We start from the raw sequence: 24,394 nt of genomic DNA, 5'->3' as shown, positions 1-24,394 counted from the left end.
ATTAGCACTTCTCAAAAGGCTTGTAATGCTTGTTCTTTTACATCTCTCATGTTACACTGAAGTTCTTAGAAATAAACAAAAATGCAGGACAGTATCAAACAATCTTTGTGCTTTCCTAACTTGTCTACATGACAGTCACCTTCTTCTTCGCAAAATTCCTTAATATAAATCTACAGGCTTGCATATTTGTCCTGGATACCAAGTTACTGCATGTATTATGAAAGATATGTGTAGCTGGTAACACTTTGCCCAAAACACTACAGGGAAAAAAACAAACAACACAGCTACAGTATATAATGTAATACTTACTATTTATATGTTTCTGAACGAATGTATTCGAAAACATGAGATACTCCCAGCTGGAACTGATCAGCAATAGGGGTAACCCAAGGATTGTTCTCCGCTTTGAAGACTTGTTTTTGACCAGTCAAATCCAAATTACCTGAAAGAGATTGAACGAAACACCACATGAAAAATGTTTGAAATATGAAAAATTTGAAAGAAATACCTTGCTGTGAATATAAAAACCTTTTATTTGTTTCAGAAAGTACAACCGTAATAAAAGGAAATATTTCAGTCTTAGCAAAGAGAACAGAAGGACATAGTGGTTCCCACCATGATGGATGCGGTTCCACTCTATTTGTTTTCAGTGCTGCTACAAAGGGTTGCAAAGCAGGGTTGAACTTTGTCCACTTGTTTATTAAATTAGTTTTAAGTGTGACTTGATAATGCACCTTTTCACTATCTCCACCATGATCTGCAGGAATGAAAGAGTGATTCTCTGGTAGAAGTCTGCTCTGCTGAAGCTTGGCATTGCAGAGCATTCCTCAATCTCTGCTCCAGGGGCTTTTTGCCTTCCCAGTGCCCAGCATGTTGTCTGCACCAAGATCCCACACTGATCTGTGGTTAGAGCGACACATACTCACCAAAGCAAACAAACAGCGCTGTTCTTGTAACATGGCAGTTTTACCTATTCTGTTGACAAAAGACACAAGAGACCTACTACTGGCTTGCTTGGGGTTTTCTTGTTTGTTCATTTTTAAAAGTTTACCATCCAACCCCGAAACAGTACATGCTCCACTGAAACTCCTCATGACTATGGATATGAAAGGCTGAATTCCAGGACAGTCTGGCCATTGAAATATTTTCTTGTGTTCTTTAAATTAAGAAATCTGTGGCACATTTTCAATTTATTTTTGTGGATTTTACAATGAAGAGAGGCCTACCCTTTCCCCAGAAATCAACAATAACTAAACGACAAGATAAAATAATCTTTAAGTATGGAGAACAAAACAAAAAGGGTTTTGAAGACTGACTGAGCCAAGCTGCTCATGAAATCTGAAATCAACCTGACACCACAGCTTTCCAAAATAAAAAGAGCTGTGCAAGTGCAGGCAAGGGGAGCTGCTGCAAGCCCTGTGCTCACTGCCCACTCTGGCTACACATTCTGAATGACAGCTAATCCTTGGTGTATTCCCCTCTGTAAAAGGGGTTAAGACAATTAAAGACAGGCCATTATATGGTGTGAAAAGATGCCAAGCATCTCATACCAGCCTATCGTGGCATCACGATTACCTTAACAAGCTCATCTGCCAGCTGTCTGTGGCAGGCTGGTCTGAGCCAGCAGTGGCAGGAGCATCCCCCACAGCCGTCAGTCAGGCGGCAGCCGCCCGCTGCCACACGCTTCAGTGCACCTTGTCTGCTTTATTAAGGGACTCAGCAGCCCTGTTCTAACAAGGATCAGGAAAAAGGATTAAGTACTGTGACAAAGAGGACCTAATAAGCAAGAAAGCAGTGTGTCTAAATCTGCGCTGGCTGAAGGCGTGGGCCGGCGCTCTTGCCATGCAGCTCTCACGTGGAGGCCGCTGGGGAAGCCGACCAGCGCGGCGATTAGCCCTAACCCTCTGACCAGGGCTGCTGGGAAGATCCTGTATCACTCAGGGGCTTGCTTTGCAACTGCAAATTGGATTTCCCATTTTATTACCTGCAAAAAATCCTGTATGCTGCCCTCTGAAACTACCAACGCTGCAAGCACTCTGTAGGTGCTACAACAGGGTAAAATGATCAATCTGTGTACAACTAATAAAACCAGTCAAATTTGGGGACGCAGGCTTGGTTCCATCATAGGTCAAGTTCAATGCTGCTTATAGGAATAAGTTACATGTGCCCAAAATCTCAATATCCAGGGTCTCAGCTGAATCCTCTCGTCCCAAGCTGTGTCAGAAATTGTCCATCCAGGGAAGGCTGCTGCATGTTTCCATTCCCACAGCACTTGAGCAGCATGCCCACTTCCATTTCAAATACCACATGGCCCATATAAACATAATTCATTGTAATAATTACTACTCTACCACAGCAAAAGGAATCTTACAGCAAAAGAAAGACTGCTCAAGCAGAATAACCTGTAGGTCCTCATGCCAATGTATTAGCTTTATTTTCCTCTGTCTTCTCTTTTTTCCCAAAATACATTGGAGACAGGTACAAATATTTCTTTTCACCTTCACAGGGAGGAAGGAGGCAGAGGCTCTAATTAATCTGATTATGGAGGAAACTGGGGCACACAAAAATTCAGGATCTGCACCAAAATCCACCCCTCCCTGCCCAGGACGTCCTTCTGGGAGCCTTGCCAGCAGCAGCTGGCCTGGCAGCCCATCCCACTGGCCACCTAGAGCTGGAGTGAGAACCTAGGGATTTTAAGTGAAGAATTTAATCAAGTGTGCTAGTGAGAAAAGGAACAACTTGTCTGTCCTCACGGCAAGCACTGGGTTCTCTGTAGGTGAGTGAAGGAGGGCTGCCCTACAGAAGACAGGAAGGACAGGGCAACCAATGTTTTAAAATCCTCCCTGTTTGATACCAAAATTTCCATCTGGAAATGAAGGCAGAAAAATAAGTAGGAAGTTACACGGAGAGTGCCCCACCTCATCAGACCTAAGGAAGAAATGGAGTCTAATCCTCCTGACACAAGGCAAGCCATTTGAGCACAAAGAAGCCACATAATTAAAAATGAGACAGAAGGGAAATGTTCGTACTGCATCACCATACATTGCTTGGGGCCATATCCTGCTGACCTTTCTATGCTTACAGCTAAAAAAATCCATGAATCAAGGGCATATCTAATTCTCCTCTGGCTGCAGGACATCCAGGAGTCCCAAGCACAAGGCCAATGTCTCAGTAGCATCTCATGAATAGTATGTGCTGGGGCAGCCAAATACACAGGAGCACACTGCATGGACCCTTCTGCTGCAGTGCACAGGACAAACCCAGCAGTGTGGAAGAGATCATCACACTCGCCTGAAGCAATGGCTCTGGTACCGGGCTCACCTCAGGAGTGCCGAGCAACCAGACACCTCACACGTGTCCCTATCCCCCCACCCCAAAGGTCTCCTTGCCTAGGTGATTTTTTTATGGCAGCACCACGTTAGAAAATGCTGTTATTCCACCCCTGCAGCACTAGAGCCAGGGAAAAAGCCATGGCAGATGCGCCTTCATGCGTATTGTCTAACAGCAGCATCAGCAGAACACCATCCCCAGGGCTTTCAGAAATTTATATAGTGTTCTGCTACACAGATCACATCAAATCCCTCAGACACTTTTAGTAAGCAAAATACAGAATTACCTCCAGTAAAACTCCAGCACGGAAGATTCAATCACAAAATGTATTAGAATTGGAGACTGCACTGGTCACTGCTGTTTTGTTCTTTCCATGCATATTTGCCTACTAAAAAATATTTCTCATTTCTCTAATTTGGCATAATTGTTTCACTAAAATTGTATTTCTTCATTATGGACTTCAAGTTCTTGCTATTTTGTCATACTGAAAGGGATCAGCTCCACCGAAAGGCATCACAGTCGTGTGCCTCTGGTAAGCGAGGAAGAACAGGCCATCTTCAAGGCTAGTCAGCACAGCCCCTTTCCTAGGGCACAGAAATGTTTTTCAAATTATTTTTGAGTGCTTCTAAAATTATTCTAATAAATCATCAAAACTATACACCCCAGAACTCAGGTTTAACATGCTTAAAGAACCTTTTAAGTCCGACAGGTACTTTTTTTACTCTCCCTTAGGTAAATATAGATTACCAAGTAGGAAGACTGCAAAGTGGACACTGCTGCTACCAGCAAGTGGACACTGAAAAGAGAACAGAACCTGGAAAAGGGAAGAGTAGAGATCTAACAGCTGACTGCTGTGGACAACCTGCACAGAATGACCAAAAACCTTCTAAAAGGAGCCATCTGTGTGGTCTTAAAAGTGCCTGATTCTTGGCATTTTTATTTCTGTCTCAGCACTCATTGTATCTAAAGATGATCCTGAACCCTTAAGTTTGACTGGATCCCTGTGATTTAACTTCTTTCTTTACCCCACCTCAAAACCAAATTGCTCCTAATGCCCAACTACTAAGCTGTGCAGACCTGAAAACTGTCTACTGTCCAAATCTCTCGTTAGCTGCCACCTGGGAGCTACAATAGAACTACACCAAAACTCCTGAAAATTCAAGTGCAAAATCAAAGTATGCATATTTTTATTTTAATGTGCTCTAACTTAGGGGATCCATTAACAAAAAATACCATTTATCACTTCTTAAATTCAGAGCTTCTACAGCCATGGGTGGGCAGAAGGGCCACTCGTATGACAGCAGGCACACCTCATCCTGAGAGACTTTTACAGGATAAGAAGACAGCTACACTTTCCCGTCTCAGTGGATCTATCCTGCACTCAAGCTAAAACATGATCATTAATGTTTCTTGTTATTTTCCTGCAGTGCTGTTGAAATAAAAAGTAGTTTGTGTGAACACTCATGTTTTGCTCAAATGCCTCCAAAGGTCAGAAAAGAGCTCGTAATAGAAAATAAAATGCTGCCTCCCACAGTTGTGTTTGCAGAGGGTATCACAGCCAGTAGCAATACCACCCATCACTTTGGCCAAGGGTGCCTTCAGACCTCCCAGGCTACTCCTGTCCATTAGATCTAGTCTGCAAGCACCCCTTACATACAGCCACAAGCCCCTCATCCTCTTGTGATGTATGATCTACAAAGTGTGTAATATTTACCCAACGGATGTATACTGGAGGTACAGTAAGGTATGACTAGTGTACATAGGCATTACTTCAACACATACAAAAGGAAACAGAATGAACACAAACCTGGCTTGTCCTTTCCACTTGAATGCCCTTGGCAATACTTTAAATACTCTCAAAAATTAAAAGGTGAAATTAGGTAATTAAACAACTCTGACATTTGAGAACTGAACAATGGCATTCAGCATAAGAAACATGATCCTAGCTGTAAAATGCCAGATCAACACTTCTTTGTAATGGTTTAAATTCATCCCCAGTGGAGCTTCATTAAAATCAATGGATATAATTTTTAGCCTGTATGCTGTTGAGCTTCACATCTGTGTCCTGTTGATACTCTGACTCCCCTCCCAGCCTACACTCTGCTTCACTGACCTCAAGGAGAGTCCTCAAACTGTAACACATCCCCTTTAGTGATTCCTCTTAAGACTGCAATTTAAATATTCTTTCCCTTTACAACACAAAGGTCTTACTCTCTGTTGCACATATGAAACAAAGAACAAAATTAGTTTTAGTAATTTATTTAGATATAAATACCTCTGAATCCTGTTTTATTAAATGCTAAGTAAGGGATCAATCCACTGCACTAAATTTAAACTTAGGTTGTACGTAAAAATATGTCTGTCCTGGCTTGTTTTAGATTTGCTTTACACTACAGGGATTATAATTTTTATTACTTTTGTGGCATTTGCTTTGTCTTGAGAGAAAGAGATTGTTTTAAGTGCAGGGGTAGAAGAAATATCATGACTATTATGTCATAAAAAGGATACCAAAGTAATTAAATTGTGAATGATGTCTTAATACCTATGTAAAAAAATGAAAATATATACTCATTTCTATGCCACAAAGTATTATCAAAAGCCAATGATTTTTACCCCAATCTTAAGCGTATGTAAGGCTGTGCACCAGTAACTCATACCATTCCTATAAACAAGTAAGATCATCTATGCTTTGAAGACACAGCACTTTTGAAGGATTAGTAACAGAATACAGTAGAATTAAACAGTATTTATAAAGGAGCAGTAAGACAACAAAGAGCAAAGTCTTCTTGTACCTAAGTGAAGTGTGACTCCACCTCTTTGGAACCAGCAGAAATATTCACGGAAATACAGTATGATAAACAAATGTACATCTTCATAGTATATGTCAAAAATACAAATTTGCTTACTAATGAGCTTCTATGCACTAAGAGAGAACAACTAAATTTAGTAAACCTAAACCTAGACTGAAATGTCTCCGAAAGATCAATCCCAGCAACGCTTCTGCCCTCTCACCCCTACATCCTTACACTGAAGAAGATCTAACAGTATCACTTCTAGCCACTGGCACTTCAGAGAACCCTGAAATAGCATTTGTGGTGGTTCTACATAATGCGGGAAAAGGTTCAAGTCTCAGATAACAACAAATCAGATTCAGTACATGCAAATAAATGAGATACTCCAGAGCATCCATCACACAGAAGCAGGCTGGAAGTCTTCCCCTGGCTGCTTTCCTAACCACACAGATGGGAATGCCTGCAACCTCCCCTGTGAGTGTTAGACAGGAAGCCCCATGCTAAGAGGTGGCTGAGAGAGCAATCTGAAAGCCAAACACTGAAGCCTAAGTCCATCTTCACAATTACTCTTAGGGAGTTAAAACAGGTTTTGCAACATCACATGTTATTCTTACAACTTCTTAGACGTACGTGATGATTTCCAATGAGTTCAGAGACGAGACTCCAGCATTCACCTGAATACATTTAACAGTAGATCTCTGTGTCAGTTCAGTAACTGAAGAGCTTCCAAACACATTTCAAACAGAAAAACATCTGGTCTGAAAAACATCAGGAGATGGAGACTCTGCCAGTTGTGTCTTGTTCTAATGTTCATCACTGTAAAAACACATTCTTTATTTTAGTGCTGAACTAAGCTGACTTAGTTCTAAAACACTGCTGGCTCCCTCTCCTACAAGCTTTCTTCTCATGGAGTGAAGATGAGCCGCCAAGTGTCCTCTCACTCTTCACTTTGATAGGTTAAATAGTCTGATGATACTGTGATAGCATAATAGCTACTCCATTTGCTTCAACTCTTAGTAAAAGTTTATTTCATAGCTGAAATAAATCAAGTAAAAGCAGACCATCTAAATCTTGAATTCTCTACCCTTGATGTAAATGTGAAGTGATACAGGCCAAACTGGTATCACCTCAGCCACAGCTATTACAATTGTACTGGAAGAGAATTTTACCCTCCAGCATGTTTCATAGGAGAGAGTTTAAAACAAAGTGAATGTAGTCCTGAGATATTTATACAAAATTCCAGCATCAAAGCAAAGGTCAGCCAGAATCTTTATACCAAAGTGTAATGGGAAGTCTGACACTTCAGATGTGTCAGGACTGAAGATGAAGCCTGGGAAGGAGAAGAGGATAGATGAAATGCCAAATTACTACCTTAAACCACACTTCAGGTACTAAATACAGGCAGATTATAGACCTAACCTGGCTGGGCAAACTCACATTTCCATATTCAGGTGACAGGAGGAGTGGTTAACTCTCTGGGAACAAGGGGAGAGCCCTTGAAACTTCTACCATCACAGTACACAACAAACCAGACCTTACCAGGACAACTAGTAGAAAGAGTAAATAGTAATAACATTCACAGAGGAAAACCATAAAACAGGAACTTATTCAATGCAGCACATAAGGTACCCCTCACCTAACAACACTGCTAATGGCTTGTACTGCCACATGACAAATCAGGCTGTTTCAACAGCTGAACTCCACCACACAGAGCTTTCAGGTACCAGGGCAACCAGCGCAGCTGGTGCCATTGTCTTGGTAGCTAAGAGGAAAGGCAGAAGAAAGAGCACTTTAACAAAAATCCAAGAAATTACCTCAAAATGTACTTTCAAAATGTATTTCTAAAAATATCTTCTAAAATTATTTATTACTTACAACTTGATTATAAATTAATTTCTCCCACATTCCTCACATAAGAGTGAGACCAATTACTAGAAGACCTACAAGTACTGCTAAGTTTCACCGATTTCTTTCTATGAAAGGTGACATGTTGTGCTGGAAATACCATTTCCTTCACTGCTCTATGTAACAAATGTCCAGTGCTGACTGGGATCCCAAGGGGCAAACCAACAGTCACTGCTAAGTGTTCCCAGTGAAGAAACCCAAGAAACACACTATGCAGCAGAGGAGTTCTGAAACAAAGGAAATTAACGTGATGTCAAAGTAGTTTAACATCAAAGACACTCTAATGGCACAGGAAGTATTACAGGCTTAGAGGATCAGCATCCCAATTTATTTTGAAATATATTGCACATTTTTTCCAGCATCAGAAACTCCCCTGAGATTCTCAATTACACAGGAATTCAACAGAGCATTCTCTCTTTGAAGGGTCCCTATCAGACCAAAATCTAGTTAACTTAAAAAAATGACTTCAAAAAAGACTCACTGTATTGCTTTTGCCCCTCACCTTTGAAACTTCATTCAAACACAGGTTGCCAAGTACTCAGAAGAGCGAAACCACTTTTAAGTACTATGAAATGCATAAAATGAACCAAATATATCAAAAAATGCAACATTCGCTCAGATTGGTTCTAATTACAGTACTCTTACTCTTACTACAGCTCTGACACAACAGATGAAGTATCTGCTGACAGAAACATCATTATTATGTTGATGATACTTATAATCAGAGTACAGTCAACATGAGGAGCACCCACACACACACTGTAGTCATCTGAGAAATGACTCTAAAACATGCAAGATCAAATCTGAATCTTGGAAAGTTTGGCAAGAATTACAGCAGTGTACATCAAGTACTCTGCATTCAGCCTGGTTTCTAACTACATAACAAGTGATGGGGGGTAGGGTGTAGTGGTTTTGCCTTTTTTTTTCTTTTTTTAACTTAAACCTTAAATGAGAATCACAATTAGAATATGCACAGATTTTCAGAGAAGCTTTTCTATATAAATAATCTCTCCACAACCTATCTTGTTACATACATGTTTTTTATTGCTTCTTGACTGATAGCTTGTTTTCTAAGACTGCTGATGTAGCAGTTGTTTTGTTTATCCACCCTTACCTTGGTTCCAAAAGTAGAAACATGTCTTTTTTTGAAATTGTAAGGTATCAATTAGCTGTTCCAGTGCTCAGAACTGTTGTCCAAAGAGCCCCAGTGTTCAGGCGTCCAACAAGCACCACTGACCTGTATTGCAGGTGTGAGCAGCGCTGTGCTGTGACACAGGCAGGGTGCAGTGACAGTTTATACTAAAATAAGAAAAGTCTGGCATTTACATCAACTATTGGAAAGTTTCCAACACTTGGAAAAGACATATCTTTTGTAAAGTAAGTGATTCCATTATTTGCACAAGCCTGTTATAATTACCTGAGTAAACGGCTATTTCGATTAATATTTACTTGAACAAACAACTGCAGCTACTACTTTGCATAATATAATATTAATTCACAAATTCTAGAGTCATTTCAAAAGCCTAAATTTTAAAAGGCCTTCCTGTGATGGAAATATTGAGACTTTCGGCACAATTCCTTGAACTTTGTATTTAAAGCCAATCCTTTCTACAGAGAAGGTAATTAAGCTGTTCAAAATTAAAAATTTATGAAAGAATTACTTAGTTATTCTGATATACAAATTAAATTTACGAAACGTTTAATGTTCCTTAAAAAGGAACAGGCTACTTACCCCATCCAGATTGGTTTTTTTTTTTACAAGGCTCGAATTTTCCACTGTTCTCATATGTACTAACAATTAACTAACAATTCTGATAGTGTCTCTCTTTACCAGAGGAAATTATTTGATAAACTAGAACAGTATTTAACAGCAACTTATACACCATTGATGCCAAATTCAGTTTTGAAAAAGGAGGATGGTAATTGGGAATATATTCTTTGAAATCCCTGTTCTTCCATATGCATAAACCTGAGCAAGCTACGTGTGCGCACACACGTTGGCAGCAGGGTAGTGCACACAGGCAACATTAGAATCTGGGCTTTAAAAATCATATAATTTGTTTTCACATCAAAAAAGAAAATCTACAGACAAGCTAGTTACATTCTCTGGGTGGTTATTTAGCTACATCTTTGTGAGTATTTTGCACCATGTACTACTCTCGCACTCCTCATTCTGCTGAGAAAATCCTGAGAAAATCTTTTATGTGGCACATATGGGTCCACCCAGATGAACAAACAATGAACTTAAAACACCATCACTGATGTTACTAATTGCATCTACCATTTTATGTGGTTCTTGTTTCTCTCTTTCCAAACCATTCTCATTGTTAAATGGTCAGGACACACAAAGTGACAGATTTAGTGCCTCCTTGGCAATTTATATAACTGACTGCAACTCTGTTGTTGCAGTGAATCATGATTTATTTGTCTCGCAATGCAGCACATAACCTTTTAAATGCTAGAGAAAAAAATGCCAGCGCCTCTTTAAAGTTTATATATGACTGCCCACCACCATTTCTCATGAATGGGGTTTTGAGAGACAAATGATAAAAACAAGCTGCAAATTCCACCCACCTACTCCTGGCCATTTCCTGTGTTCATCACTCACATGTACTGTATTTACAGAAAAGCACCTCACCCAGTGCACTCTTTTAGTCCTCTCATTTCCTCCTGGGCAGGAATATGTTTCTTAGATTAGCGGTAGGCATTCTCTGCTAAACGCAACAGAGGATGATAGCAACCTCCCCCAGCCCTGCAGTGGTGCCACGCTCAATCACACCAGGTGAAATTACAGGCTGAGGGTAGGGGGTTATTTATCAGTATCTCCATTCCAAAGTTGTGACCTCGAGGCCTGTCTGTGGCCTTTTTCATACCCTATTCTCCATTCCTTCCTCTGCACTTAGTTCCATTACCTTTAAAAAACACTTTAATGTAACACACACATCCTTCTCATCATTCAGTTGTGCCCATCTCCGTGATAAATGAACATCCAGAGAGTCACTGCTGTCCACCAGTGCCTGAACTAAGCCAGTCAAAAGCCTTCAGCAGCTTTAATTATGAAAGTGATAATGAGAGAGAAAAGATTGTTTACTTTTAATGGAACAGCAGCAGCTCCAATTAATGCAAACAGGACCTGCTCATTGAAAAGCTATTTATCTGACATGCACACCAAAAAGTATTTGGATAGTTCTGAGTACATTATAATTCAGTTTTAAAAATTTAGGAGGGAGAACTTGGACAGCAGACAAAGTTCATACTCCCTCAGATGGTGACTATGGCATTAGCAGTCCAGGCAGTAGGTAGTAACCCTCTAATACCACCTTTCATCGGCAGACTTTAAAACTGTCTGCAAAGGGGTGCTTCTCTAAACTGCCCTGGTTTACAGAAGGGAAAACAGGGCTGCAGAGATTCACTCTTGCCTATGGCCTGTTCCCTGATCTCAAACAAGCCTTCCAAACCTCAGTCTGGTGTTTCATTCCCTACATGTGTGCCTAAATGTTTAATAAACAAGCAAGAACATTGCTTTTCACAGTAAATATTTGTGCTTGCAAGTTGCACAAATTACTAATCTAAACTTCAGTGTAATGTTTTCTAGAAATGTACCCCAAAATCTATTTCAAAAATTTGAGATAATTCTAGTATTATTCACAGCATAGATCACAACAGAAATTATGGCAACTGATCAGAAATGAGGATTTTGAGTGAGACCATAAAATGAAATATTGATAAATTTATACAGGAAAAAAAAAGTAGAATTTATAAAATGCCTTTTGAGTAATAAAGAACAGAGGTAACAAGGACTTAGCTGTGTCAGTGCACCTCACCTTCATCAGCTGGGGCAAAATTAAAACTCCTTCTTCTACCAGATTGTGATATCGTTCTATAATGCAAACAAACGTTAACTAAGAAGACATTTCCTTTGGATATCCTGAGTTTTGTAGGTCAGTACAAAATAAATATGGAGAATTTTGTTTCAAACATTTCCCTTTGGGATGGATTTTGATAGTAAAACCATTTAATGGGGGATCTGTTGTTATGCTTGTAAGGCAGCAGCATGTTTAGAACATTTCATTAGCCAAAGAAGGTGGTTATACTCAGTGCACCATTCATCTTCCACTTTCTGAAAAAACCCCGGAGGCTGTAATTTAGTGAGCTACAGAAAAGTGTATTTACAGACACTATATGCTTCTGAAACATTATTGCTGTTGAAAGAGAACTGATAAATAAACATGACTTTGATAAAAACCTAAAGAAAGTATACCTGTGTCAAGACATAAATATCTGAAATTAAAGAAAAGAGAGCAACTTTCAATCACGAGTGGTGAGGGGAAAAGGCAAAAAACCTCATAGTGGGCAAACAAGAGTCAAAGCAAATACCTTCCCCAATTCAGAGAAGAAAAGCACTTTGCTCTATAAAACAAAAAGCCTTTGTTGCAGACTGTCACATTAAAGCACACCGGGTCAATGGGTCAAAGCAAGTTCTTCTGAAAACAAGTAATTTTATTTTAATTATGTTAACTTCAGTCACTATCCTTCTGAGTTTTGGGAACTTTTATGTGGAAGGTACCAGCAGGAAGAAGCTTCCCCATGTAACAGTCCACAGTAACAAGAAGCAAGGAACAGACCCTGTTTAACAGGTGTTTCAAAACCAGGTAATTGACACAACTACATTACTCCTGATGAAAATATTTTTAAAGATTTTAAGATCAGAAACCAATTTTGGGCTTGGGGCAAACAGGAACCATGCTCCTCACATAAAATGGAGTACTGCAATGCAAATTCAGCAAAACCAATACTTAAGTTTCAAAGAAAAACTCTTCCTTCATAGGTTGAAAGAACCCACTTATAACTGTATTTAAATGCACAGTATGACAAATTCAAATTACATCAATCAGTTCCATTGCTTTAAGTTAAAGAGCTGTCAACTCCCTAAAAAAGGTAGGCTATCAAACTGAAAAAACAAAAACATCCTCTCATTTAGTGGTATTATTTCACTCTAGCTGATCAAACTTCCACTTTGTATAGGCAGAGTCACTAAGAACCCACTTATGCTACTGTCATTTTGCTTCAGTGTTCTCAAAACTCAGTGAGAGATAAGAATGGGTTTGCTGACCCTGTGTTTATGATACGTTACATAAAGCAAGGTGCTGTACATAAATTCGCAATCAGGTGTAATAACACACAAGAAAAATGCAACATGTAAAAAAGTAATAAAACCAAACACACATCATCTTCTGGCTCCTCCTGCATATCCAGGAGGAAGGTGAAAAAGTGAGTTTTTCTCAGGGGAAAGTAAATATTAGCATATATGATGACTTAAGCATAATCATTTCAGCAGAAATACAGTTCATCATCATCATTATTAGTCAAATAAATAAATTATCATCTGTATTCTTACCCAGTTCTGGGGGCAGCACAGTAAGACGATTTCCCTGGATATGCAGTTCCTTAAGCTGGGTGAGCTCACCAATTTCTTTAGGCAGTGATATCAGGTCATTGTCTCTAAGACTCAGCTAAGAGCAAACATAAATTCAGTCAGAACAATTTTCAGTTACCATAAAGCAGCCCAAAAGAGAACTCTGCTCCCTCTGCCCCCACCTTTCTCCTGAATGCTCAGTTCTTGTTCTTCCAATTTATTAACAAGTGTCTTCTGGTAAACAAGAAACAGTTCCAGTTGTAGTGGTCTGTTCCTGCAAACCTACCCTACTACTCCTCAAATTGACTGGATCCTACTCCTACAAGTATTGCAAAAGTGAATTGATTTTCCAAGAATTTAGATAAATTACTTACTATCTGCAACTTTGTGAGCTTCCCAATATCTGGCGGCAGGATTTCAAAATCGTTGTCACTTAGATAGAGTGCACGAAGGGTGGCTGCAAATTAAATAGCAATATATAAACAGGGTGGCATATAACCCAACCATTTGAGGTCTAATCAATAAAAAGGAGTCAGGTTTGATTAATAACCCTGACTTGGTGAAAAGCCTCTGACATACCCAGGGCTCGCAATAATAACAAGCAGGTCAAACTTAGATTTACTGGCTTATTATATTGTTGGTGAGTTCAGGAAAACATCTATATTCAAAAAGACTAGCACAATTAACAATTTCTGCAACAGTAGACTCTGGCAGATTCTGGCAAATAGTCTGAATGCTCAGACGTGAGAATAAAGTCATTACTCTTTATTACCCCCGATTCTTATTTATTGCATCAATTTGCATCCTAAACAAACATTTTAAAAAGTCTGAGTTTTTTTGGCAAATATGCATCTATCTTAAGCTCTACAAAAACCACACTGTGAAAGAGATCTGAAATGAAATACAGGAGACTCAAACTGTATAATTTGTAATTTCCATGTGAAGTCTCAATGAAATTCACCAAAAAAAGATGACCTAGCACAACTATGCAGCTTGCTATTATGGAACAAGCATACATGACAGCTGGAAAAAGGAATTAAAATGAAGACTCACAAAGAACTGTCAGGTGCAGCAGGAGAGAAGGTGGTCAGATCAGCAAAACCTCTCCTTCCCACCAGAGGAGATCCTATTTGTCTTACGTAGTTCACTCCTCCTCTTCTCATTTCACTAAATGTGACCATTTTTAATAATGCTGACTTAAAGATTTCCCTGTGCCAGGTTACAATCACAACATCCCTCAGAGAGCAGCACTCCTTCTCTCCCCTCGCCTGTCACTTTGATGCTGAAGGCACCGATCCTGAAGCCACTTCAGCACAGTACATGGAAAAGCAGAATCACTGAAATCTAGAAAGCGCCAGAATTCAAGTTGCTCAGGCAACCATAATGCAGCCCTTTTGCACATATGCATTACAATACCTTTCTGTCAACTCTCTGGGTATATATTTTTAGCATATGCAAAGATCAGCTTAGCTCTACCATTCCTCTGCCAAGCTTTGTAACCTCAGCATATGTTTTAATGTACTGGATACCTCAACATCCAAATGCTGTTAAAACTATTTTAGTAATGAACCATCAAGAAGACATTTGTTTTCAGACTCAACACACAACAGTTGTGTTGCAAAACAGTTTATCTTCCCCTGAGGCTTGCAGCCCTTCATGATGTTTTAACTGAGTATGGGACCCAAGGAAATATTACTCAGAAGAAAACTAATATACCATTACTAAGCAAGTCTTCTCGTGTCCAAAGGTGTCAGGTAACTGTATGATAAATATTGCTGTGCTATGTAGAAATATTCAAGATATATTAAAAGAAAAACATAAACACTGGGAAAAAATCTGTTGTATTTTGGTCTCCATCAAATAAATTTCAACTGCAGAAAGCAAAGCACCATATCCTGAAGATTTGTAGAATTTTTAGAGAAGTTTCTTACTCAGATAGAAGAAGTTTCCTGGTAGGGAATTTTCATTTAAATTGTTGTAAGTCAAGTCAAGAACTTCTAGGGCTGGTAAAGAGCCAAATCCCCTAGGCAAGGTGTTTAACCTGTTCATGCTGTAAGTAAAGAGAAAAAAAAAAGAATATTACATCAGTATTCACTTCACCTAACAGGAGTAACACAGGTCACAAGAGTTTTGGGTTTTTTTCCCTTTTTTCCCCTTAAAAAATGTAATCTATGCCAAGATTTCCTCTTGTTTTGGAAAGGGTTTGATGCTCCCAGATACTGAGCAAGTCTTTTGCAATGCAGACCTTTTTATAACCTCTCATTCCCATAAATATACTCAAAACTTAGGCACTCTGAAGGGATTGTCTGTTATGTCAACCAGCAGCCACAGCTGAAGCATACAGCACTAGGGAGAGAGGTGTCACAATGCTGTGCTCAGCTTAAACAGTGTTCCATGGAGAAAGCTGGTCCTTGGTAGACGACTTCTAGCTAAACTACAAATTACCCTTTTACACATCATCTTGACCATTTGCCAGTCTGCCACGTAGTTCTTCACCATGGTACCAAACACAAAGGGGAATTCCTCAACTGCATGGTATTTATGTTCATTGGTAACTGCTGCTCAAACCTCCTCTTAAGAATAGCAAATCTGTGTTACTACAGAACTATTGATGCACATGGAACATGAAGTAAATAAAATATCAGTCCTGTGACTGATGAGGCTTAATCTAAATATAGCTCAATCAGCCAGTTTTAACAGGGTTTAGGACAGCAGTTCCCACCAGCAACAGTCAGAACAACATGAGGAAATGTAACAGAAGGAAGAGATTTCTCTGATAACCTGGAGCAGACAAGGTAGAAAAAATGGTAACTCTTCTCTGACCTCAAAGAGCTTGAACAAGGTGATCCAGATAATCACCAGAGCTGCTGCAAAAATGAAGGCAGGCACACAGCTGGAGATACCTTCACAGAACCTTACTGTTCGTGTATGAACTGTTTGTGTATGGTTGTTTATCATAAGAACAGAAAAAAACTACCTACCAGCTTCTGTTCATAGTGTTCCTATTGCATGTACAGCAAATATATAACTTGTGAGTATGGATCTTGTTTCAGTTGGCACCCAGGTTTGAAAGCAAAACTGAGAAGAGAGGCATCCTCAGAAAGAGACTGTACAGGTAGCTACTGTCAAGAACAGGATTTTATTCTTATGTGATGACTGGAAACAAATATGACCTTTCAGTGTTGTCTCTAAACATAGTCTGAATTTGATTCTCTTTTTGATGCTAAAGTGATAAAGAACAGTCACAACTGAAGTCAAGAGGAGATGTTATGAGACTATATGAAGTCTGAAACACCTAAAACTACAAAAACTCAAGTCAAAGTACTGACAAAGTTGTGCAACCAAAAATAAGAAAGACCACATAACCATGTGAGGAAAGACAGGAGAAGAGCATCTACCATTTCTTTCACAAACTCAGAAAATAACCCGACCTTTCCTTACCCCTTTTGCATAAGCCAGCCCACCCAAACAAAACAAGAACGTATAGAGATCAGCTCTCTGGAGATAAACCTAGATGAAATCCTTCTTCCTCCTCATTCCCAATAAGAAGTCCCATCATGGGCATCCAGCTCATATTGCTGCTGTAGTAGAAGCATTTAAAATACAGAAAGGCATTCTCCACTATTGCTACCGCAGAGTTCTCATTGTTTTAAAAACTGGTCTTTATATCAAACAGGACTAAAGAAAGCAGTGCATTTTCTGCTAGTGAAAAGGGTTTTTTATCAAGTTGCCCTAATGGCCTTCCTTTTTGCAAGCAAGGAACGGGGAGAAAAAGAATGTTCTCCCTACTGACAAGAAGCAGAATGGTATCTATTCTTTGGCATGGATAGAGAACCACCTCAAAGTTGCTGCCCAGCACTATTCATTCCTGCAGAAGTTCAAGCACTGAGCTTGTGCCTCACCTGCCTTCCAAAGGTTACTTTTTTAAGCTTTCAGTGCTGCAGTACACCTTCCCTCTTTCCACATCACTTGACCCTTCTATGCCAAAACCCACACAAAAATAATCTCTGCCCTTTATTCAAGGTTCCTCTCTCCCCTAGGGGGCTGTTCTGAAGCCCTAACACATGCACTGCAGATGACAAGAGGGTTTCTGGGCTGCCTCCTGAAAAACCTACTAGGGCAGAAAAGCGACTGACTCCAAGGATGTCCAAAGCAGAACCGATTTTGCAGAGCTAAGACTGGGTAGTAAATCCAGTGCCTGGAAGATTATGTGTAAGGACAGGATTAAGAAGGAAGAGCATTTAGTCTCTAAGATTTTATGCCACATCATACGTGAAAGCGGCAACTGTGGGTCCAGACCTGAATGTCTGCAGTTCCTAACACCAAGTGGTCTTTTGCACATTTTTTTTCATTAATGCAGACTAGTATCTGTATTAACAATGGTTACTGCTTTAATCCATGGGAAGTGCTCAACTTCTTCCTTCATGTACTGCAATACCTCTATATGCCATTCCAAAAATATTGCTCTAACCCCCAGAATACATAGAATCCTGATTAATATTTGCTCTGAAAAGCAGTTCCAGGTTTAAACAGATATTAAGGAAAGCTAGAGATCTACTCTGACCAAAAAAAAAAGACCACGGAAGACAGATCATCATTAAAACATTTATTGGCATTCCAACAGTTCAAGATGCAATTCAATTTTCAGCAATTTACAAAAGTATCTAAAGCAGAATACACAGAGCCTAGCCAAAATCATTTGGTATTTTGAAGAGCAAAAAATGCTCAGTTTAAAGTGTTCAGAAGTTGGAATTTATAAAATACAAACATTCTTTCTAGGAGAAGCCTACAATGCTAGAGCTTACGCCTACCAGTGCTTTCCTAAATAGTTACACTTTAATATGCCCATTTAATTTTAAGAAGGTCTTATGCTTCACATTTGTTTTCTTAATAATTCAAGAAAGCCCTCTGCAACTATAGTTATTATAAAGTATCACCAAATCTACCAGAATATAGAATCTGAACACTTAAAAGAAACATCCGTGGCACAAATTCATTCAATACTAGCTCTTTGAACTAAATGCACACCACATCTAATATGTGCTGCTTCTTTTACAGGTTTAATATAAACTGAAATGTCTATAAACCCAAATTTGAAAAATTTGGAATTAAAGTCCTAAATCAACATGGATATTTTTTTCAAATCAGAATATTGAAATAGAAATAAAGCTTGATTCTTATACAGTAACCACAGAATTAAGAGGCAGATGCTAGAGAAGTAAAAGTCAATAATTGTTCAGTTTTATTACAGTATTCGATGAATATGATTCGCTGTTGTCCTTAAATGGTTATCAGTATACCAGAGTTAAGTGCTTGATCACTTAAGTTATCTGTTTATCTGACATCAGCTGAACACTTTGAAGCCATAATTCTCAAGTTATCCTCAAAACCACTTTCAGTAAGAAACTTTACTATCAAAAAATAAGAAGTTCCAGGTTCAGTTGCAATGACATTTGGTAACACCTCTATTACAGCAAAGTTTTGCATTAAGATACGCACCCAAGGTTCAGGTGTTTGAGCTTCTGAAGGCTGCTTATCTGCGTAGGCAGCTCCTCAATCTGGTTGTTGAAAAAGTTGAGCACTTCTATGTTTCTCAGGTCTGCGATGTTTGCTGGCACAGCTGTGGGAAAGTTTTCACAGTGAGAGACTGCAATTAAAGCAAGCTACCCAGACTACAGATGCTTTACCAGCACCTGGCACTTGCACTGTTTGTACAGTGGCTGCAGCACAGAAAGCATCTCATTATTCCAATAAAAGCAAAGTTTATATCCAAAAAGCCTCCTATCTGGAACCTGTTCTCATTGCTGAGAGCACTCATTTTATACTCTTCAGAAATTACTACCAGAATTGTAAGGTATTTTGACTAATAAAGACTACTACAGAGAGAGAAAGACAAGAACAAGTGCTCTCATATACTAACAGAAGCAGGCTGTCCTCTCAATTCATGTAGCACACACAGGTCTTAAAAGAGCAGAGCCTGAGAGACTTGGATCATTTCATTATTTGAGTGGAAAAAACATTAACGATAGAAGTAGTTACACCAAGACCGCAGTTGTACTAAAGGTCTTTAACAACAAACGTAAAATAATCCCTCATTTTTACCAATAGCCCATTCTGCTTACTGCTTAAACAATTGAGTATCCCAATTCTCGGTCATTTAAGATACAACAAGTATTACAAAAAATGAAATTCAGCCCTAAAAGAACTGTTTAGCCAAGCCCATTTTGAGTTACCACCCCTGTGTGATAAACTAACTGGTCAATACACACAGGCTACAGTGGATTACCAACAGATCAATAGCTGGTTGTTATTATCTACAAAAAAGAAATATCAGGCAGAAGCACAATATGAATGACTGTGCTAATGGGGTTAAAAAGATATTCAGATTCACATCTTTTCCCCCTTAGTGAGATTTAAGCAGCCAGCCGAGTAAAGGAGGTTGGCAAGTCACCGGCACTGAAGCTTGCACCTGTGCTCAATATTCACCTTGGTTCAGTCTCAACTTTGACTGCATCAGGAACCCACTGAGTGCACATCTAAATAATTAGAAGGTTTTATGAGGCCATGATTTTTTTTTTATTTATCAGTGTAAGAAGGTCTCAGTCCTAAAACAGAGTCAATAATGTTTACAAAGCAGAACATTGCAGTATGTCACATTTACTAGATTTTAAGTCTAATTACACTGTGAACAATAATGGGATCCCTAACAAAGACTCTAATTACACTACATAAATATTACTGTTGAGGGCCATATTCATTGCAGGAGGTTTTTAGGAGGCTTTTATATAAAGTCATTAAGGCAAATCTGAACATTTAAAAGACCTCCCATTGTGGTATTTTCCAACTGGTCCATGCTTATCTGTCATTCAACAATAGCAAGAATTATGTGTGTTCACAAACTAAAGGGTATTTCACTATTACTGTTGTTTTAAATTATTCCCTAACAGAAGATAACTGAGGATCTTAATTGGCATAATTCAGCTGTTTCCAGCCTCAATATTTCACCAGAACAGTAACTACCAGTATTAAAATATTTTCCTTTCAGAAATTAGACTTCATAATCTCACTTTGATGAGATGGGCAAACCATGTTTCTGATCTTCACAGATACCGCATTTATGAAGACTAGGAATCAGAAGTTCTAGCAAATACAGGTTTTAGTTTAGTCAGAGCCTAAACAATAGAAAGGCCAATACAGATATATCACTGTCTCCTGATACATCTGTTTAATTCCCACATACTGTATTTCATGTTGTGAATGACACATAGGATACTTTATATCATCATTTTCTTCAAGAAATACTAAAAGCTGCATTGGTAAGCAGGCTGAGATGAGAAAAAAAGGCTAAACATTTAGCACAGGATTTGAATGTAATACTTTTGTGTCTCACCCTGTTAAATCAAAATGAAAAGCCCCAACCCACAACTGTACTTTTTAGTTTGGAGGGAATGCCTGGAGGTATTTCGTGAGAAGGAAAAACAGAAGAGTAGGTCAAGACCAGGCTTTTGGTAGGGAAGAGAGGACTTTTTCCTGTAATAGTTTATTTTCTGGTTTCTTCCCAGATACGTAGCAGACTGCCAAATCCCAAGACATTCATGTTCTGGCAATACTGAATTCCACTCGAGTCACCTTCTCATGATGAGCTGTGAGAGTGAACTGTCAGCATCCTGGTTCTATTCACCCACGTATTTACAGTACGAACCACAGTGTCTTAACAACTCTTCTAAGACCATCTGCTGCCCAGTGTCATTAACAACTCCCCCTCAGCAAATGCTAGTAAAATTTGGCAGCCCAATGCCTTTGCGTTCTCCTGTGAAGCTTCAGTAACATCATGAAGCTCCATTCATATTAAGTCTCACTTCACAAGACCAGGAACAGCTTCCTTCCCCTTGTTCAATACTGGAAATTGCATACAGTGATTCATTATGACAGCTACAGACTTCACCTTGATTTCAAAGGTTGGTTGACAGTGAAAGACATGGTCTACAAGCTGCCCACAAAGAATAAGAGAACTTTGTTCATGTTTCTGGCAATAAGGATTGGCAACTTGTTATACTTCAAAGCATTTATGCTCTTTTTGCCCTGAAGTTAGTGGCAATTCTTTAGGCACTATAACATCAAGTTCTCATCAAGTTCACTTGAGGCAACTTATTACATTTTATTCCTATGCAACCAGCAGCTGTTCAAAAGTTAACAAAATTAGTTCCAAAATATAGATAAGAATGACTGAATGCTACTATTCAATGCCTATATAAATCACCTAGAGTATCCTGGATCTGGGCCTTAGCTCTCTTTCAACATTGAGAACCAGAAGCCAACACCAGACATGATCTTCACTAGAGGTCTGATGTTGCCCTCAGTTGGAGAGCAGACACTGGATTAGAAGGACCTTTCCAAGACAGCTATTCACCCTGCAGAGCAGCTAGCTAAAAACATCCAGATCAGTGACAGCAGCTTGAAATCACACATCCCAGATGTAACCCTTTCTCATAAAGCAGGAAGTCAAGAGGTTCTCATACCACTACTGACAACTGACATGCAAATCCAGCTCCTTTTCTATACCCAACCCCTGGCAAAGGACAAAAGCACAGGAAATGGAAAAGAAGAAAAAGAAGGCCATTATTTTCCCTCTAGTTCCGCTCTGTAACTCTTTGGCCATTCAGACAGTTTTCAATACATTTCTCTGGTGGTGGCAGGGCCCTTCATACAGCTGAAAATACACAAGCCTCAAAAAGCCATTATTTCTGAAAATAGTCACCAAGATTATTTCTCTTAAAGCATCTGTGAAGCCCTGGGAAAAAACAGTAATCCTCACAACTTCAAAAGTAAACAAACTCAGGTGTTCGCAAAATTAAGTCTCCATTTCCTTTTATCTAGAAGATGAAATCTAGTCTGCCTTTTTTTTGTTGTTTGTTTAGTAAAGACACTAAATATTAAACATTTCTGAAGATACTCTTGGTAAGAAAGATCTGTATCAAAATTTCCTTTACAATGCAAAAGTAAAATAAAAAACATTTCAGATAAGGAATCTCAGATGAAAAAAACCCCACAAGAGTCAATAAACTACCCAACTGAGTAAGTGAAATGATTTAGTAAAAATGTGAGTTTCCATGAGAAGAACACATGGTACATAAACTGTATTAAACATAAACTTCAGTTCATTTAAACCTTAACAGTGAATGTTCAAAATAAACATAGTCCCACTGCTGCTTGGAAAATGCTATCTATAATACCTGATTATGCATAAAATTCTGCATGAGTAAACTTGAAATCTCCTCAATAAATATGATCCAAAAGGCTACAGAAAACCTTCAACTGAATTCAGTGTTTTTTGAATCAGACATCAAGAGAGATAAGAATTTTAATTTTTTAAAGTACGATTAATTCCTTTGGCAATCACATCCTTAGAAACTTAGAATAGCTGCAGAATCCCTGATTTTTCAGAATGTTTCTTTACTTAATGAAGTAAGTTTGCAGTACCTAGGAACATGATGTTCAGTAGTACTCCAAACCTTTACAGGCTCTAAGGGAATATTTATCCAAAAGAGCTATTAAAATAGCACTACCTGACAGAGAAGAGATTTATAAGACTGCCAGTTTCTCATTAAACTGTTTCACTGAAAAGCTGGTCAAGAGTCAGAGTAAAGAGAACTCAATACAGACCTTTCAGAGTCCAACCAGTCCACTGTGGATCCCAAGTAGTTTTCTTGCCAAGAGCAAGAACCCACTTTTTAAGACTAAAGTAAAACCTGAGGGCTATACAATATAATAAACCCAGACTTGCTAATCCAGTTAGCGTCAGCAGGAAGTTTTCATGAGTAAGGATCCCTTAGTGTAAAGGTCATAAAGACATGAAATGTTACTCACATTTCATGGGGGAGGAAGAATTTAGAATACTAAATATATAATGCATTCTGTGCATCCAGTATAACTGTATTCATAGAGCTGGAGTCATGTTTAGATTAATTTGACAAGGGTTCTGTTATACTGAAAGAGAAGCAATCAGCTTCACCAAAATGAAAGAGGAATTAGCAGAGGGAGAAGACAACAGTTTTCATTTTAAATATTCATAGGCATGCTGATATCATACTTGGCAGCTAACTGGAGAGAATTCTGATCCCAACTGAAGCATACAGTACTTAATTTACACACTATGTGGTTCAGGTTTCCCCTTTTGCCCTCCCTTCACTCTTCCAAAGATGGATATTAATCTTCCTCACACTGAAAACATTAAAAACAAACTTATCTCCTTAATCCTCAGCTCTTTCCAGAAACCAGCAAGGTTTTCTTACTGCAATTATCCACTGAAGAACCTCAGATACAAAACTGTTCTTAAGAATATGTTTAAATTATATTATAGTTCACTGATGTGCTACTGTGCTAACAAAGCAATTTGTCAATAAACGGTTTTCATTTAGAAGCCAGAGTCTAAGGAGAAGAGCAGTGAGCATAAGAAAGACTGAGAAGACACTGGGAATCAAGTGACATCTAGTGAAGAGAAAGAACAAATCTGTTCTTCTCTGAGAAGAGACCTTAAGATGTCAGAGTTTGGAGAGAAATACTAGAAACCAGGGGCTGAGGTTTGGAAGGGATTACTATGTTGAAAATACATCACCTAACTGCAAACAACTGAAACCACACCAAAATAGCTCACAAAAATCTGATGCTTGTTAGCTTTTTTTACAGCATTAAGGAATGATGTGAATAAGAATATATATAAAAATGTGGATATAAACATGCCCTTCATTTCTGCACATAATTTTGAAGAAAACTAAGTATAAGCTTTTTGAATTACTGTAGTGAACCACAGCATCTTCAGTAACTGCTTTGTGAGAAGTGCACAGTTTAGCCAAGACACTCACTGTCTTAATATTTAAGTCACAAGAAAAAAAACCCCATGAGGTATAGCATGCAAAGAACGTTGAAGAACATGGGCTACATATCCTTATTA

The 24,394-nt window shown here is 38.8% G+C and overlaps 1 protein-coding gene across 1 annotated transcript in view; it reads right to left on the bottom strand.

Moving 5' to 3' along the window:
* Nucleotides 1–24,394, bottom strand: part of RSU1 (Ras suppressor protein 1) — a 103,714-nt gene that overhangs the window by 62,038 nt on the left and 17,282 nt on the right. The window contains exons 4-8 of the mRNA XM_082294789.1: nt 18,943–19,063; nt 15,375–15,493; nt 13,818–13,900; nt 13,426–13,540; nt 310–442 (exon numbers count right to left, since the gene is read on the bottom strand). Of these exons, the coding sequence (XP_082150915.1) occupies nt 310–442; nt 13,426–13,540; nt 13,818–13,900; nt 15,375–15,493; nt 18,943–19,063 (571 nt within the window). The remainder of the gene's footprint in view (nt 1–309; nt 443–13,425; nt 13,541–13,817; nt 13,901–15,374; nt 15,494–18,942; nt 19,064–24,394) is intronic.

The sequence above is a fragment of the Coloeus monedula genome (genome assembly GCF_965178545.1).
Source record: "Coloeus monedula genome assembly, chromosome: 1".
Classification (NCBI taxonomy): domain Eukaryota; kingdom Metazoa; phylum Chordata; class Aves; order Passeriformes; family Corvidae; genus Coloeus; species Coloeus monedula.
This window is presented reverse-complemented; position numbering and strand designations above follow the sequence as displayed.